General features: G+C 39.2%; 1 protein-coding gene across 1 annotated transcript in view; it reads right to left on the minus strand.

Annotated features, from left to right (window-relative positions):
* The window catches only part of LOC105476916 (mediator complex subunit 13), a 127,197-nt gene that overhangs the window by 81,925 nt on the left and 32,678 nt on the right, over positions 1-12,594 (minus strand). The window contains exons 4-8 of the mRNA XM_071082831.1: positions 11,843-11,988; positions 10,189-10,386; positions 7,924-8,118; positions 6,337-6,499; positions 6,027-6,137 (exon numbers count right to left, since the gene is read on the minus strand). Of these exons, the coding sequence (XP_070938932.1) occupies positions 6,027-6,137; positions 6,337-6,499; positions 7,924-8,118; positions 10,189-10,386; positions 11,843-11,988 (813 nt within the window). The remainder of the gene's footprint in view (positions 1-6,026; positions 6,138-6,336; positions 6,500-7,923; positions 8,119-10,188; positions 10,387-11,842; positions 11,989-12,594) is intronic.

A 12,594-nucleotide genomic window follows, 5' to 3' on the forward strand; every position in this document is an offset into this window, starting at 1 on the left:
AATGATTAGAAATGCTGTATTTACTAAAGGAGCAAACTAACCAAAGCAAGTCACACGCATCAACTATATAAAATTTTGGCATATTAAATCTCTATATGCCTGTGAGGAATTTCTGAAAATATTTTTTAAAATAACTTTTTTTTTTTTTTTTGAGACGGAGTCTCGCTTTGCAGCCAACACTGAAGTGCAGTGGCGCCATCTTGGCTCACTGCAACCTCTGCCTTCCAGGTTCAAGAGATTCTCCTGCCTCAGCCTCCTGAGTACCTGGGATTACAGGCGTGCACCACCATGACCGGCTAATTTTTGTATTTTTAGTAAAGATGGTATTTCACCATGTTGGCCAAGCTGGTCTTGAATTCCTGACCTCAAGTGATCCACTCGCCTCAGCATCCCAAAGTGCTGGGATTACGGGCATGAGCCACTGTGCCTGGACAAAAGAAAATAACTTTTTAAAAATAAAAGTTCAGCTTAAAGACCAAAAATTTAAACTTATGTTGCCAACATGCATTTTTTTAATGCCTTCCTCTAAAACCATTTTAGACAAAATACTTAAAATCCACATCTTTTCAAAAAGAATAAAAAAGTCTAGTTTAGGAACTAAAAAAGAATTGTTTGATAAAAATTCCAATAGTGAGAAAGAAAATCCTAATTTATTTTTTTCTTAACTTTTATTTTAGGTTCAGGGGTAAATGCGATGGTTTGTTATACAGGTAAACTCATGTCATGGGGCTTTGTTTACAGATTATTTCATTACACAGGTATTAAAGGCCTAGTATCCAACAGTTATTTTTTCTGCTCCTCTCCCTCCTCCCAGCCTCCACTGGACCCCAGTGTCTGTTGTTCTCCTCTGTGTGTCCATGTATTCTCATTTAGCTCCCACTTATAAGTGAGAACATGCAATATTTAATTTTCAGTTTCTGCATTAGTTTTCTAAGGAAAATGACCTCCAGCTCCATTCATATTTCTGCAGAAGACATGATCTCATTCTTTTTTATGGCTGCACAGCATTCCATGGTGTACATGCACATTTTATTTATCCAATCTGTCATTGATGAGCACTTAGGTTGATTCCACGTCTTTGCTATTGTGAACAGTGCTGCAATGAACATTCCCATGCATGTGTCTTTATGACAGAATGCTTTATATTCCTCTGGGTATATATATCCAGTAATAGGATTGCTCGGTCGAATGGTAGTTCTGGAAAAGCCTAATTTCATTTAAGCATTCTTTTGGTCTTAGACCACGGATTAGCAAACTTTTTCTGTAGGGAACCAGAGAGTAAATATTTTATCCCCTGGGGGCCAGTCTGTGTCACAACTACTCAACTCTGCCACTGTGGGGCAAAAGCGACCACAGACAATATGTAAATAAATGAACGTGGCTGTGTTCTAATAAATCCATTTATCAGTACTGAAATCTGAATTTCACACAACCTTCCCATACCATAAAACATTCTTTATTTTTTTCAACTTTTAAAAAAATGTAAAAATCATTTTCAGTTGGCCCAGGCATGGTGGCTTAAACCTGTAATCCCAATACTTTGGGAGGCCAAGGCAGATGGATCACCTGAGGTCAGCAGTTTGAGACCAGATGGGCCAACATGGTGAAACCCCATCTCCACTAAAAAATACAAAAAATTAGCCAGGCGTGGTGGCCCATGCCTGTAGTCCTGGCTATTCGGGAGGCTGAGGCAGGAGAACTGCTTGAACCCGGGAGGCGAGGGTGTAGTGAGCTCAGATCACGCCACTGCACTCCCGTCTGCGAGACATCGTCTCAAACAAATAAAAAAAAATCATTTTCAGCTTACAGGCCATACAAAATAGGCAGTGGGCCAAACATGGCCAATTCATTACCCTTTGCTGACCCTCATTCTTATACAAATTATGTTCAAGTTTAGGTGTGGTTTTTTAGCTATTTTAAACTGCTAAACAATAGCTAAATATATCTTTGTTTTTATTCCAATCTAACAGAGGTAAATTTTCAACAAAGTTGCCAGACTTTAAAAAATTACATATTCTTTAATCCAAAGAGAATTATTCAATAAATGCAAAGTAAGAATTCTTATGCAATATAAGAATATTCAATTTATGCAAAAACATAACAGCACATGTGAGAGACTCTGTTATTATATATTCAAACCAACAGCACAAATGTAGAAAAACCTTGGCCCTAACCTGCAGGCACTCCATTTCTTTGGTTCACTTCCATGAGAAAGACAGGTGACCATCTATTCCATCACAAGTTCTGACTAGGGATGTCAAGACCATTATTGTTTACTTGACTGCAAAAGCCTATGATCTATGTTTAATCTGCAGGATAAAATCATAAACTCTAGGCAACATAATTTTAAAACTTCTCATAACCAAATCTTATCATAAAGCCTTAATATATAAACTAAATACATTTCTAAAGAATTCCACATTCATCTATTCTTCTACTAATCATTCAACCAATATAGTCCATTGGAAAGCTTGATGGTTTTGTCATGCTTTGACAGTTCTGCTCCCTTTTAAGTTTTTCCCTTATAGAATCCTATTTTCTGAATCTTACTTCAACATTTCACTTATAGCTGCCCAAAGAATGTTATCAGAAATAACTCCACAAAACCCAGCACTGTATTTACCATTTAAAAAAAAAGATTGTAGCTGGAAGCATTTCCCTTGAAAAGTGGCACAAGATAAGAATGCCCCCTCTCACTCCTATTCATAATAGTAGTGGAAGTCCTGGCCAGAAGAATCAGGGAGAAAAAAATAAAGGGCATTCAAATAGAAAGGAAGGAAGCGAAACTATCCCTGTTGACAGACAACATGATTCTAAACCTGGAAAACCCCAGTCTCAGCCCAAAAGCTCCTTCAACTGATAGACAACTTCAGTAAAATTTCAGGATACAAAATCACTGTACAAAAATCACTAGCATCCCTATATACTAACAACAACCAAGCTGAGAGCCAAATCAGAAATGCAATCCCATTCACATCTGCCACAAAAAGAGTAAAGTAACTGGGAATACAGTTAATCAGAGGGGTTAAAGAGCTCTACAATGAGAATTACAAAACACTGCTCAAAGAAACCAGAAATGATGCAAAAAAACAGAAAAACATTCCATGCTCATGGATAGAAAGAATCAATATCCTTCAAATGGCCATACTGCCCAAAGCAATTTGGATTCAATGTTATCAAACTACCAATGACATTCTTCACAGAACTAGGAAAAACTATTTTAAAATTTGTATGAAATCCAAAAACAGCCCAAATAGCCAAGGCAATCCTAAGCAAAAAGAAGAATGCTGGAGGCATCATGTTACCTTGCTTAAATGGTACTACAGGACTACAGTTACCAAAACAGCATGGTACTGATACTAAAACAGACACAGAGACCAATGAAACAGAATAGAGAGCCCAGAAACAAGGATGCACTGCCACAACCATCTGATCTTTGACAAAACTCACAAAAACAAGCAATGAGGAAAGGACTCCCTATTCAATAAATGGTACTGGTATAACTGGCTAGTCATATGCAGATGACTGAAACCAAACCACTTCCTTACACAATACACAAACATCAACTCAAGATGAATTAAAGACTTAAATGTAAAACCCAAAACTGTAAAAACCCTGGAAGACAACCCAGACAATACCATTCTGGACACAGAAATGGGCAAAAATTTCATGACAAAGATGGCAAAAGCAATCACAACAAAAGCAAAAATTGACAAATGGGATCTAATTAAACTAAAGAGCAGTTGCAGAGCAACAGAAATTATCAACAGACTAAACAGATAACCTACATAACAGGAGAAAAGTTTTGCAGACTGTGCTGACAAATGTCTAATATCCAGTATCTAAAAAAACTTAAATTTATAAGAAAAAATAATCCTATTAAAAAGTGGGCAAAGGACATGAACACTTTTCTTTTTTTTTTTTTTTTTTTTTTGGAGACGGAGTCTCGCTCTGCTGCCCAGGCTGGAGTGCAGTGGCCGGATCTCAGCTCACTGCAAGCTCCACCTCCCGGGTTTACGCCATTCTCCTGCCTCAGCCTCCCCAGTAGCTGGGACTACAGGCGCCCGCCACCTCGCCCGGCTAGTTTTTTGTACTTTTTAGTAGAGACGGGGTTTCACCATGTTAGCCAGGATGGTCTCGATCTCCCGACCTCGTGATCTGCCCGTCTCGGCCTCCCAAAGTGCTGGGATTACAGGCTTGAGCCACCGCGCCCGGCCATGAACACTTTTCAAAAGAAGACATATGTGCAGCCAACATGCATATGTAAAAAAGCTCAACATCACCGATCATTAGAGAAATGCAAATCAAAACCATAATGAGATAACATCTCACACCAGTCAGAATGGCTATTATTAAAAAGTCAAAAAGTAACAGACGCTGGCGAGATTGAGAAGGGAACATTTATACACTGTTGGTGGGAGTGAAAACAGTTCAACCATTGTGGAAAGCAGTGTGGTGATTCCTCAAAGAGCTACAACTACCATCTGACCCAGCAATCCCATTACTGGTTATATAACCAGGGAATATAACTCATTCTACCACAAAGACACATATACACAAATGTTCACTGCAGCACTATTCACAACAGCAAAGACGCAGAATCAACGTTAAGTGCCCATCAATGACAGACTGGATAAAGAAAATGTGGTACGTACACACCATGGAATACTGTGCAGCCATAAAAAAGAACGAGATCATGTCATCTGCAGGAACATGGATGAAGCTGGAGGTCATCATCCTTAGCACAGGAACAGAAAGCCAACTACTGCCTGTTCTCACCTATAAGTGGTAGCTAAATGATGATAACTCATGGACAGCAAGAAGGGTCCAACAGACACTGGGGTCTACTTCAGGGTAGAGGCTGGGAGGAGGGACAGGAGCAGAAAAAGTAACTACTGGGTACTAGGCTTAGTATCTGAGTGACAAAATAATCTACACAGCAAATCCCTGTGACATGAGTTTACCTATTTCACAAACCTGCACACGTAACCCTGAACCAAAAATAAAAGCTTAAAAAAAAAAGAAAAGAAAAGAATGTACTCTTCAAAACCCAACGCTGTATTTGCTATTAAAAAAAGATTGTATCATGAGGTCAGGAGATCCAGACCATCCTGGCTGACACAGTGAAACCCTGTCTCTACTAAAAATACATTAAGAATAATAATTAAAAAAAATTAGCTGGGCATGGTGGCGTGTGCCTGTAGTCCCAACTACTCCTACTTTATGGTGGCTGAGGCAGGAGAATGGCGTGAACCTGGGAGGTGGAGCTTGCAGTGAGCTGAGATCGCGTCACTGCACTCCAGCCCAGGAGAAAGAGCAAGACTCCATCTCAAAAAAAAAAAAAAAAAAAAAGACTGTAGGCCAGGTATGGTGGCTCACACCTGTAATCCTAGCACTTTGGAAAACCAAGGGGAGGATTGTTTTGAGGCTAGAAGTTCAAAACCAGTCTGGACAATATACCAAGATCCCCTCTCCACAAATTTTTTTTTTCTTTTAATTAGCCAGATGTGGTGGCACAAGCCTGTAATCCTATCTATTTGGGAGGCTGGGGTAGGAGGATCGCCTGAGGCCAGGAGTTTGAGGCTGCAGAGAGCCATGATTACTCCAGCCTGGGCAACAAACCAAGACCCTGTCTCTTTATTTTTTAAAAAAGAAAGAACTTTTGGGAGAAATTTCTCAGGCAGTGCCATTGAGGAAGGAATGCTTTTCTCACGAGACTTATATGCCTTTTATATCTTATAGATGCTATATATACCATAGCCCCATATAAAATAGTATTTTATTTAGCCACTAGGAAACAAAACTTTCAGAGTCCGCCTCTGGTAACAGTGAATGAACTGAAGGATTATATCTACATGTATTTCTATAATCAGCTTCAAATTCCTGAAATCTTTTTCTTGAATTTTCTTTTGAAAAAAATCCTAATATCATGTTCATGTAAGCTATCTCAAATAAAGTGGGCATAAGCATTCAGTGGCATAAGAAACTATCACACATAGGCATCAATTGATCAGGAAATAATCTACCTCAAACAACTGCAATTTGTTCTTTGTGTGGCTTCAACAAAGTCCCAGGATGCCACTTTAGCAGCTGTCACTTCTTCGCACAGACCACCTGATGAAGCAGAATACTTCCTCCTAAGATTTAAAGTTACAAAATTCTTTAGAATTTATAAAATTTTCCATTAAACCTCAATGTAGCATTAAAATTAATTTTAAAGATCAACGTTATGAGTTAAAGAAAAATCAAATAAATGACGGTTTATACTTTAGATATCTTCTAATTATAAGTAATTATCAACATGCAATTTTTGAACTTATAAATGAAAATACACACTTGTTCTGTGCTCTGTTCATATTGCATTCTTGCCAAACTCTATCCACCACATGATTTGCTAATTTTCTGGGTATTTTCCCACCATGGTGGCTAGTACTATCGGAGTTGAAGCCATCAGATACTGAAGAAAATTTGACCCACTTCTGGGCAGACTGAGGATCAACTGAAAACAAAACAAAAAAACAGGCTGTAGGAGAATAAAGGTAGGTTTAAAGTAACATTATTTGGGTTTTTTATTAATTTGTGATACAAGCTGCTCCAGCTATCTGGTAAAATTATTTGTATTTTGAGACAAAAAGCATGCTACTTTTTGGAACCAGATCTCATTAGGCAAATGTGGCAGTCAAGTATATCTCTGTAACCTAGCACTCTCAGTGCCAAGAGCGGGGTTCTCAGGAGCCAGGCAGGGCCAGCACAGGGTGGTGTGTGGAGGGAGGTGGGCTGAGGGCGAGGAAGGAAGTGTCCATGGATCATGCTGTATAAGCAAACCAGACTACCCTGATGCCCAGTGACATCATCAAGGTTGGGGGCTGGCCAGAGGTGGGTAGACTGGAAGGACTCAGGAGTAGTGTGAAGGGTCCCTGGACACCAGCCATGGAGCTGCTGCACAGAGCCTGACTTCCACATCAAGGTGGGGTATGGAGCCCAGAATGAGCCCCTACAGCGGCAGCACTCTGGCCCTTCTGTCCCTGCCAGCCTCTGACCTGGGTCAGTCAATGACTGCTGGACTCTAGCCAAACACTTTGGTGTTCTCATTTAGTTGGAAATCAGACAGTCTTTTTTGTAAGGTCAGCTGAGCATAAGCATATTTCCCCTCCATTGTAAAAAGCTCTTCTGTGTTTCTGTATGTTTATCCTCCATTGTAAAAAGTTCTTCTGTGTTTTGTTTTAAAGGTAGATGGAGGGAGGGCAGGGATATAAACCTGTTGCATCAATCGATGGGTCAGAACTTTAGCATATGCATATGTCCTTCTGAGTGACAGGGCATTTTGCTGAAAATAAGCACCTTGGTAACTAAACCGTTTTTAATAGCTAAAATGCTTAATTCTGTATTGACAGTTACTATAAAAGCTTGGGTTTATTTTTGTAGGACGTAGGTGCTAAGAATTAGAACACAGCAATGGGCTGCTCTGTTGGAGTAAATTTTAATTATAAACACACAAATCTTTAAAAATAAAAGCACGCTACTTTTAAATACAGAAAGCAAAATATCTAAAACAGGGAATGCAAACTGGATGGCAGTGTATCAACACTGATTTTCTGACTAAGAGGACTGAATAACAGTTGTATAGGAGAGTGTCCTTAATTTTGGGAAATACACTGAGTACACAGGAGTGATGGGACATCACATCTGTAGCTTGTTCTCAAATGGTTCAGAAAAAGACCAATGATAATGAATGTACATATATACAGAGAGGGTGAAGGAGTAAATAACAACAGTTTAGAAATCTGGCTAAGGAAATTACTTGTACTATGCTTGTAACTTCTCAAGAAGTTTGAAACTATTTCAAAATAAATTATTTCTTAAGTACTTACTGTACACAAAGTAACAGATTACCAGAGCTGATGAGACAAATTACTACTATACCTGTTTGGACTTCCTCAGGAGATGTAGGTGGTGTAAGCGTAACTGAAGACATAGCAGGATCTCTTGTGGAAGCAGGCACTTGGTGGACACCCAAGCAAGAAGATGAACAGTGAGTAGATCCCACAGGGCTAGGAGTAGGAATGTCTGACTGAGGGACTAGAACAAAGCATGCTGGGTAGATCATTCGGACACCAGCTGAAAGGAAAAAAAATGGGACAAGAAAACCAATTACCTTTGTGACTAGTGAATCAGTCACACTCAAAAGTACTATAATGGAAAAGTAGGTATCACATCTGTACAAATAAAAATACATTTTTATAAATATAAGCTTCTTTGGCATAAGTTTTTCTTTTCTTTTTTAGAAGAAACCATAATAAACCACAATAAGCTGCCAGTGGTGGTTACCTTTGCTGAGAGAGATCTGGAAAAAGGCAGCTTTCCTTTTAATTTTTTAGATTTCTAGAAATGCGTTTTTTAAATCTTTGTTTGCATCTCTGACCAACTTAATGTGTATTACTTTTTCAATTTTAAAGTTTAACAAAGGTAATCTGGACACTAGAATTACAAACCATTTTCTATTTACTTTTCTATATGCCTCTATTTTAAAAGCCTAAAAAATGTGTGTGTTTTGTTTCCGTTTTTGTCACAACTGCTCTGGTAATGTGTTTATTAAAAGTGAACACTGGTAATCTTTTTATTGAAAAAAATAAAAAGGCCAGGAGCGGTGGCTCACACCTGTAATCCTGGCACTCTGGAAGGCTGAGGTGGGTGGGTCATTTGAGGTCTGGCCAACATGGCTAAACCCCATCTCTACTAAAAATACAAAATTTAGCTGGGCATGGTGGCGGGCACCTGTAATCCCAGCTACTAGGGAGGGTGAGGCAGGAGAACTGCTTGAGCCCAGGAGGTAGAGGTTGCAGTGAGCAGAGATCGCACCACTGCACTCCAGCCTGGGCAGCGACAAAGCGAGATTCCATCTCAAAAAAAATAAATAAATAAAAGACGAAATGAGGTGATCTTCATGTATAACATTACCATTAGATTCCCTTAAATACAATACGGTAGATTCTAATTCCAATTATCTGCTAGATTATATTTTCTCCATGCCTCCTCTCATGCCTCTCCGAGGTAGAGTATATGTCTTCACTCCATTGTCAAGCTATGTGACTTGCTCTGGAATGTAAGCATGTGATATAAGCCACATCCTAACAGAGCTTTAAATGTGCTTGTAGGGTCAGGCAGCTTCTCTCACTTCTGTCTTCTACTATGAGATTAACATGTTCCGGATACCAGTACTTTGTTAACCTGGGTCCCTGAATGAGAAGACATAGAGAATATAGCCAATCTGAAAAAATCTGACCCTTTTGCGCTGGGCGCAGTGACTCATGCCAGTAATCCCAGCACTCTGGGAGGCCAAGGTAGGTGGATCCCTTGAGGTCAGGAACTTGAGACCAGCCTGGCCAACATGGCAAAACTCCATCTCTACTAAAATTACAAAAATTAGCTGGGCATGGTGGCGTGCACCTGTAATCCCAGCTACTAGCAAGGCTGAGGCAGGAGAAGCACTTGAACCTGGGAGGCGGAGGAGGTTTCAGTGAGCCAAGACCGCGCTATTGCACTCCAACCTGGGCAACAGAGTGAGACTCCGTCTCAAAAAATAAAAAAATAATAAAAAAAACCAATCTGACCCTTTTGGCAGGCAGAGCATGCAAAGTCACAAATTCTTTAGTTACATTTTCTGTCTCTTAAGTTATTGGAAGTGCTAGTTTTACGAAACATTAAAACATCACATAACACAGGCTGTCAACTTTTCAGCCTTCAAATATTAATTAATTCACAATTAACTGTCCCATTCTAAGCATGCTTCTCTCTAGACAGAATCTATTTCCCTGCCCAAATGACTTTGGCTTGGCCATTTAACTAGTTTTGTCTAATGCAATGTGAGCAGATGCAACATATACCATATCCCAGCAGAAGCTTTGAGTACACTTACATGGTTTGGTTCAGTCCCTATTATTCTTCTGTTCTCGTAAGAACAGTATGTCCTAGCTACTGGGATACTCATTTAACCTAGGTTACAGAATGAGCAGATACATGGAGCCAAGCCACAGCTAAGATGCAGCCCTTAAGTAATGTGGGCAAGAAATAAGAAATAAATCTTTGGTGTTGAAAGCCACTGAGTTATTAGACTTGTTATTGAGCAAAATATAACTAATACATACAATCATGCGTTTTCCCCTTAGGAATAATACTCAGCATACATACCAACAAGAACTTCTACTGCAGCTAAAGAATCATCTTCCCAATCCATATCTTCCTGCTTTTCTTCAGACATCTCCTTCAAGCAACATGAGATAGGATAGAACTGTTTCCATTCACCAATTAATTTTTTTGTAGCTGAATCAGACATCTTGAATGCCTGTCCTGTGAGAGTGCCATTTAGTCCAAATGGGCATAAGATAACTAGAAACCCAAAGCAGACATCAAATAAGTAACTAAAGACTGTTTTACCAAATAAGAACACAGTGAACAATGGGGCAAGTGATCGTGCAGTTATAAAAAAGAAAAGGAAACCAATAATAACCATTCCAGAGAAAAATCAATTTATTATACTTCGTTATTGTGAAGATAAAGTACAACACTGAGTTTATTACATAAACTGTTAAAAATTTGTCTGCCCAGGCTGGGCGCAGTGGTTCACGCCTGTAATCCCAGCATTTTGGGAGGCTGAGGCGGGCGGATCACCTGAGGTCAGGAGTTCAAGACCAGCCTGGTCAACGTGGTGAAACCCTGTCTCTAATGAAATACAAAAAAATTAGCTGGGTGTGGTGGCACATGCTTGCAACCCCAGCTACTCAGGAGGCTGAGGCAGGAGAATTGCTTGAACTGGGGAGGCAGAGGCTGCAGTGAGCCAAGATGGCACCACTGCACTCTAGCCTGGGCAACAGAGGGAGACTTCATCTCAAAAAAAAAAAGAAAAAAGAAAAAAAATTGTCTGCCCAAACACTTAAGAATTTTAACAGAAGCTGGGAATATTTGTGTATCCTTCAATTTACTTTGACTCCCACTGAGAAAAAGCATTCTAAGAAAAAGCTATCTGAGGAAAAACAATATAGATATATAAATCTAAATATTTATAATGTACTGCCATGTAAACTTTAAAAAGCAAATATTAGGTTTAAAGTTAAAATAAGAACACACTGCCAAGCCTTAAAAGCAATTCAGCAAGCTTATAAAATATTTCTTCTAGAATTCAACTGTTTTCATAGTATAAATAGTATCAAAAGTCCGTTTGTAGCTATGTTACACATGGCTTTGGCCAGGCAAGGTGGCTCACACCTATAATCCCAGCACTTTGGGAGGCCGAGGCAGGTGGATCACTTGAGGTCAGGCGTTCAAGACCAGCCTGGCCAACACAATGAAACCGAGTTCTACTTAAGAAATACAAACATTAACCAAGCGTGGTGGCTCGCGCCTGCAATCCCAGCTACGCAGGAGGCTGAGGCAGAATTGCTTGAAACCGGGAAGTGGAGGCTGCAGTGAACCGAGATCATGCCACTGCACTCCAGCCTGGGCAACAGAGCGAAACTCCATGTCGAAAAACAAAAACAAACAACAAACAAAACATGGCTTATATGACCTGACGCACAAGATAACCTTGAAAACGTTAACACATATAAATCCAATATGCTATCTAAAAGAACACTTTAAACTACTTCACCATTCACGGTCAAGAATTATTGGTAATACCTGTATTTAAAAATGTAGCAACACTCTAATGGGGGAGAAGAAAGTAAATGACATCAAAATCATCATTAGGCTAAAGATCGGGGGAATTCCATCAATCCCCAAATGTAAAATTATGAAGTTCAATAAGGATCTTTCAATAAAACATCAAATACCTAATATAATAATCTACCTTGAAATGGGCTATTAGACTGTTGAGCAAGGGTGATATGCTCTTCACTGAGAAGGTATACAGGTTGATGTTGGTTAATTTCCACACTGGTACAAACATTGCTGTCTCCATGCAAGAAAAAGGTGAAGGAGCAGGACAAGTGTTCACTAAAAAACAAGAAAAAGTTATATCTTAGTGATGGCTAGTGGCCAAAAATGTTAACTTGTTTTTCTTTATTAGGAAGTATGCAAAAATTCATACTCTATTTTGCCCAGAAATTCTACTTCATCAGAAGGAAAAAAATCATGGATATGAGCAGAGACTTAGCTATAAGAAAAGTTCTTTACAACACTGTTTATAGTAGAAAAGGCTGCAAATAGAGGAACCAGTTAAATGAGTTAGGTACATTCACACATAGAATTATTATATAGCCACAACAATAAGTTAAAGTAGAAGAGTAGGTTTATTGGAAAGGGATAGGCTACCAAAATAGTAGGGTCAATTTTTTTCTTTTTCTTTTTTAAAGAAAGAGAGAGGGTCTCACTGCATTGCCCAGGCTGGCTCGTAACTCCTGGGCTCAAGGGATCCTCTAACCTCAGCCTCCAAAGCAGCTGAGACTACAGGCATGGGCCACTGTACCCAGCTTTTTTTTTTTTTTTTCTTTAAGAAAAAAAGTTTTCTTTGGATAAAGAAAATAAAGGCGGACAAAAGAATTAATGGTGACTCAATTTTTATTTTTGCCTATTTTCCCCTCTATATAAGAAACTAAATAC

Source organism: Macaca nemestrina, chromosome 17 (assembly GCF_043159975.1).
Source record: "Macaca nemestrina isolate mMacNem1 chromosome 17, mMacNem.hap1, whole genome shotgun sequence".
NCBI lineage: Eukaryota > Metazoa > Chordata > Mammalia > Primates > Cercopithecidae > Macaca > Macaca nemestrina.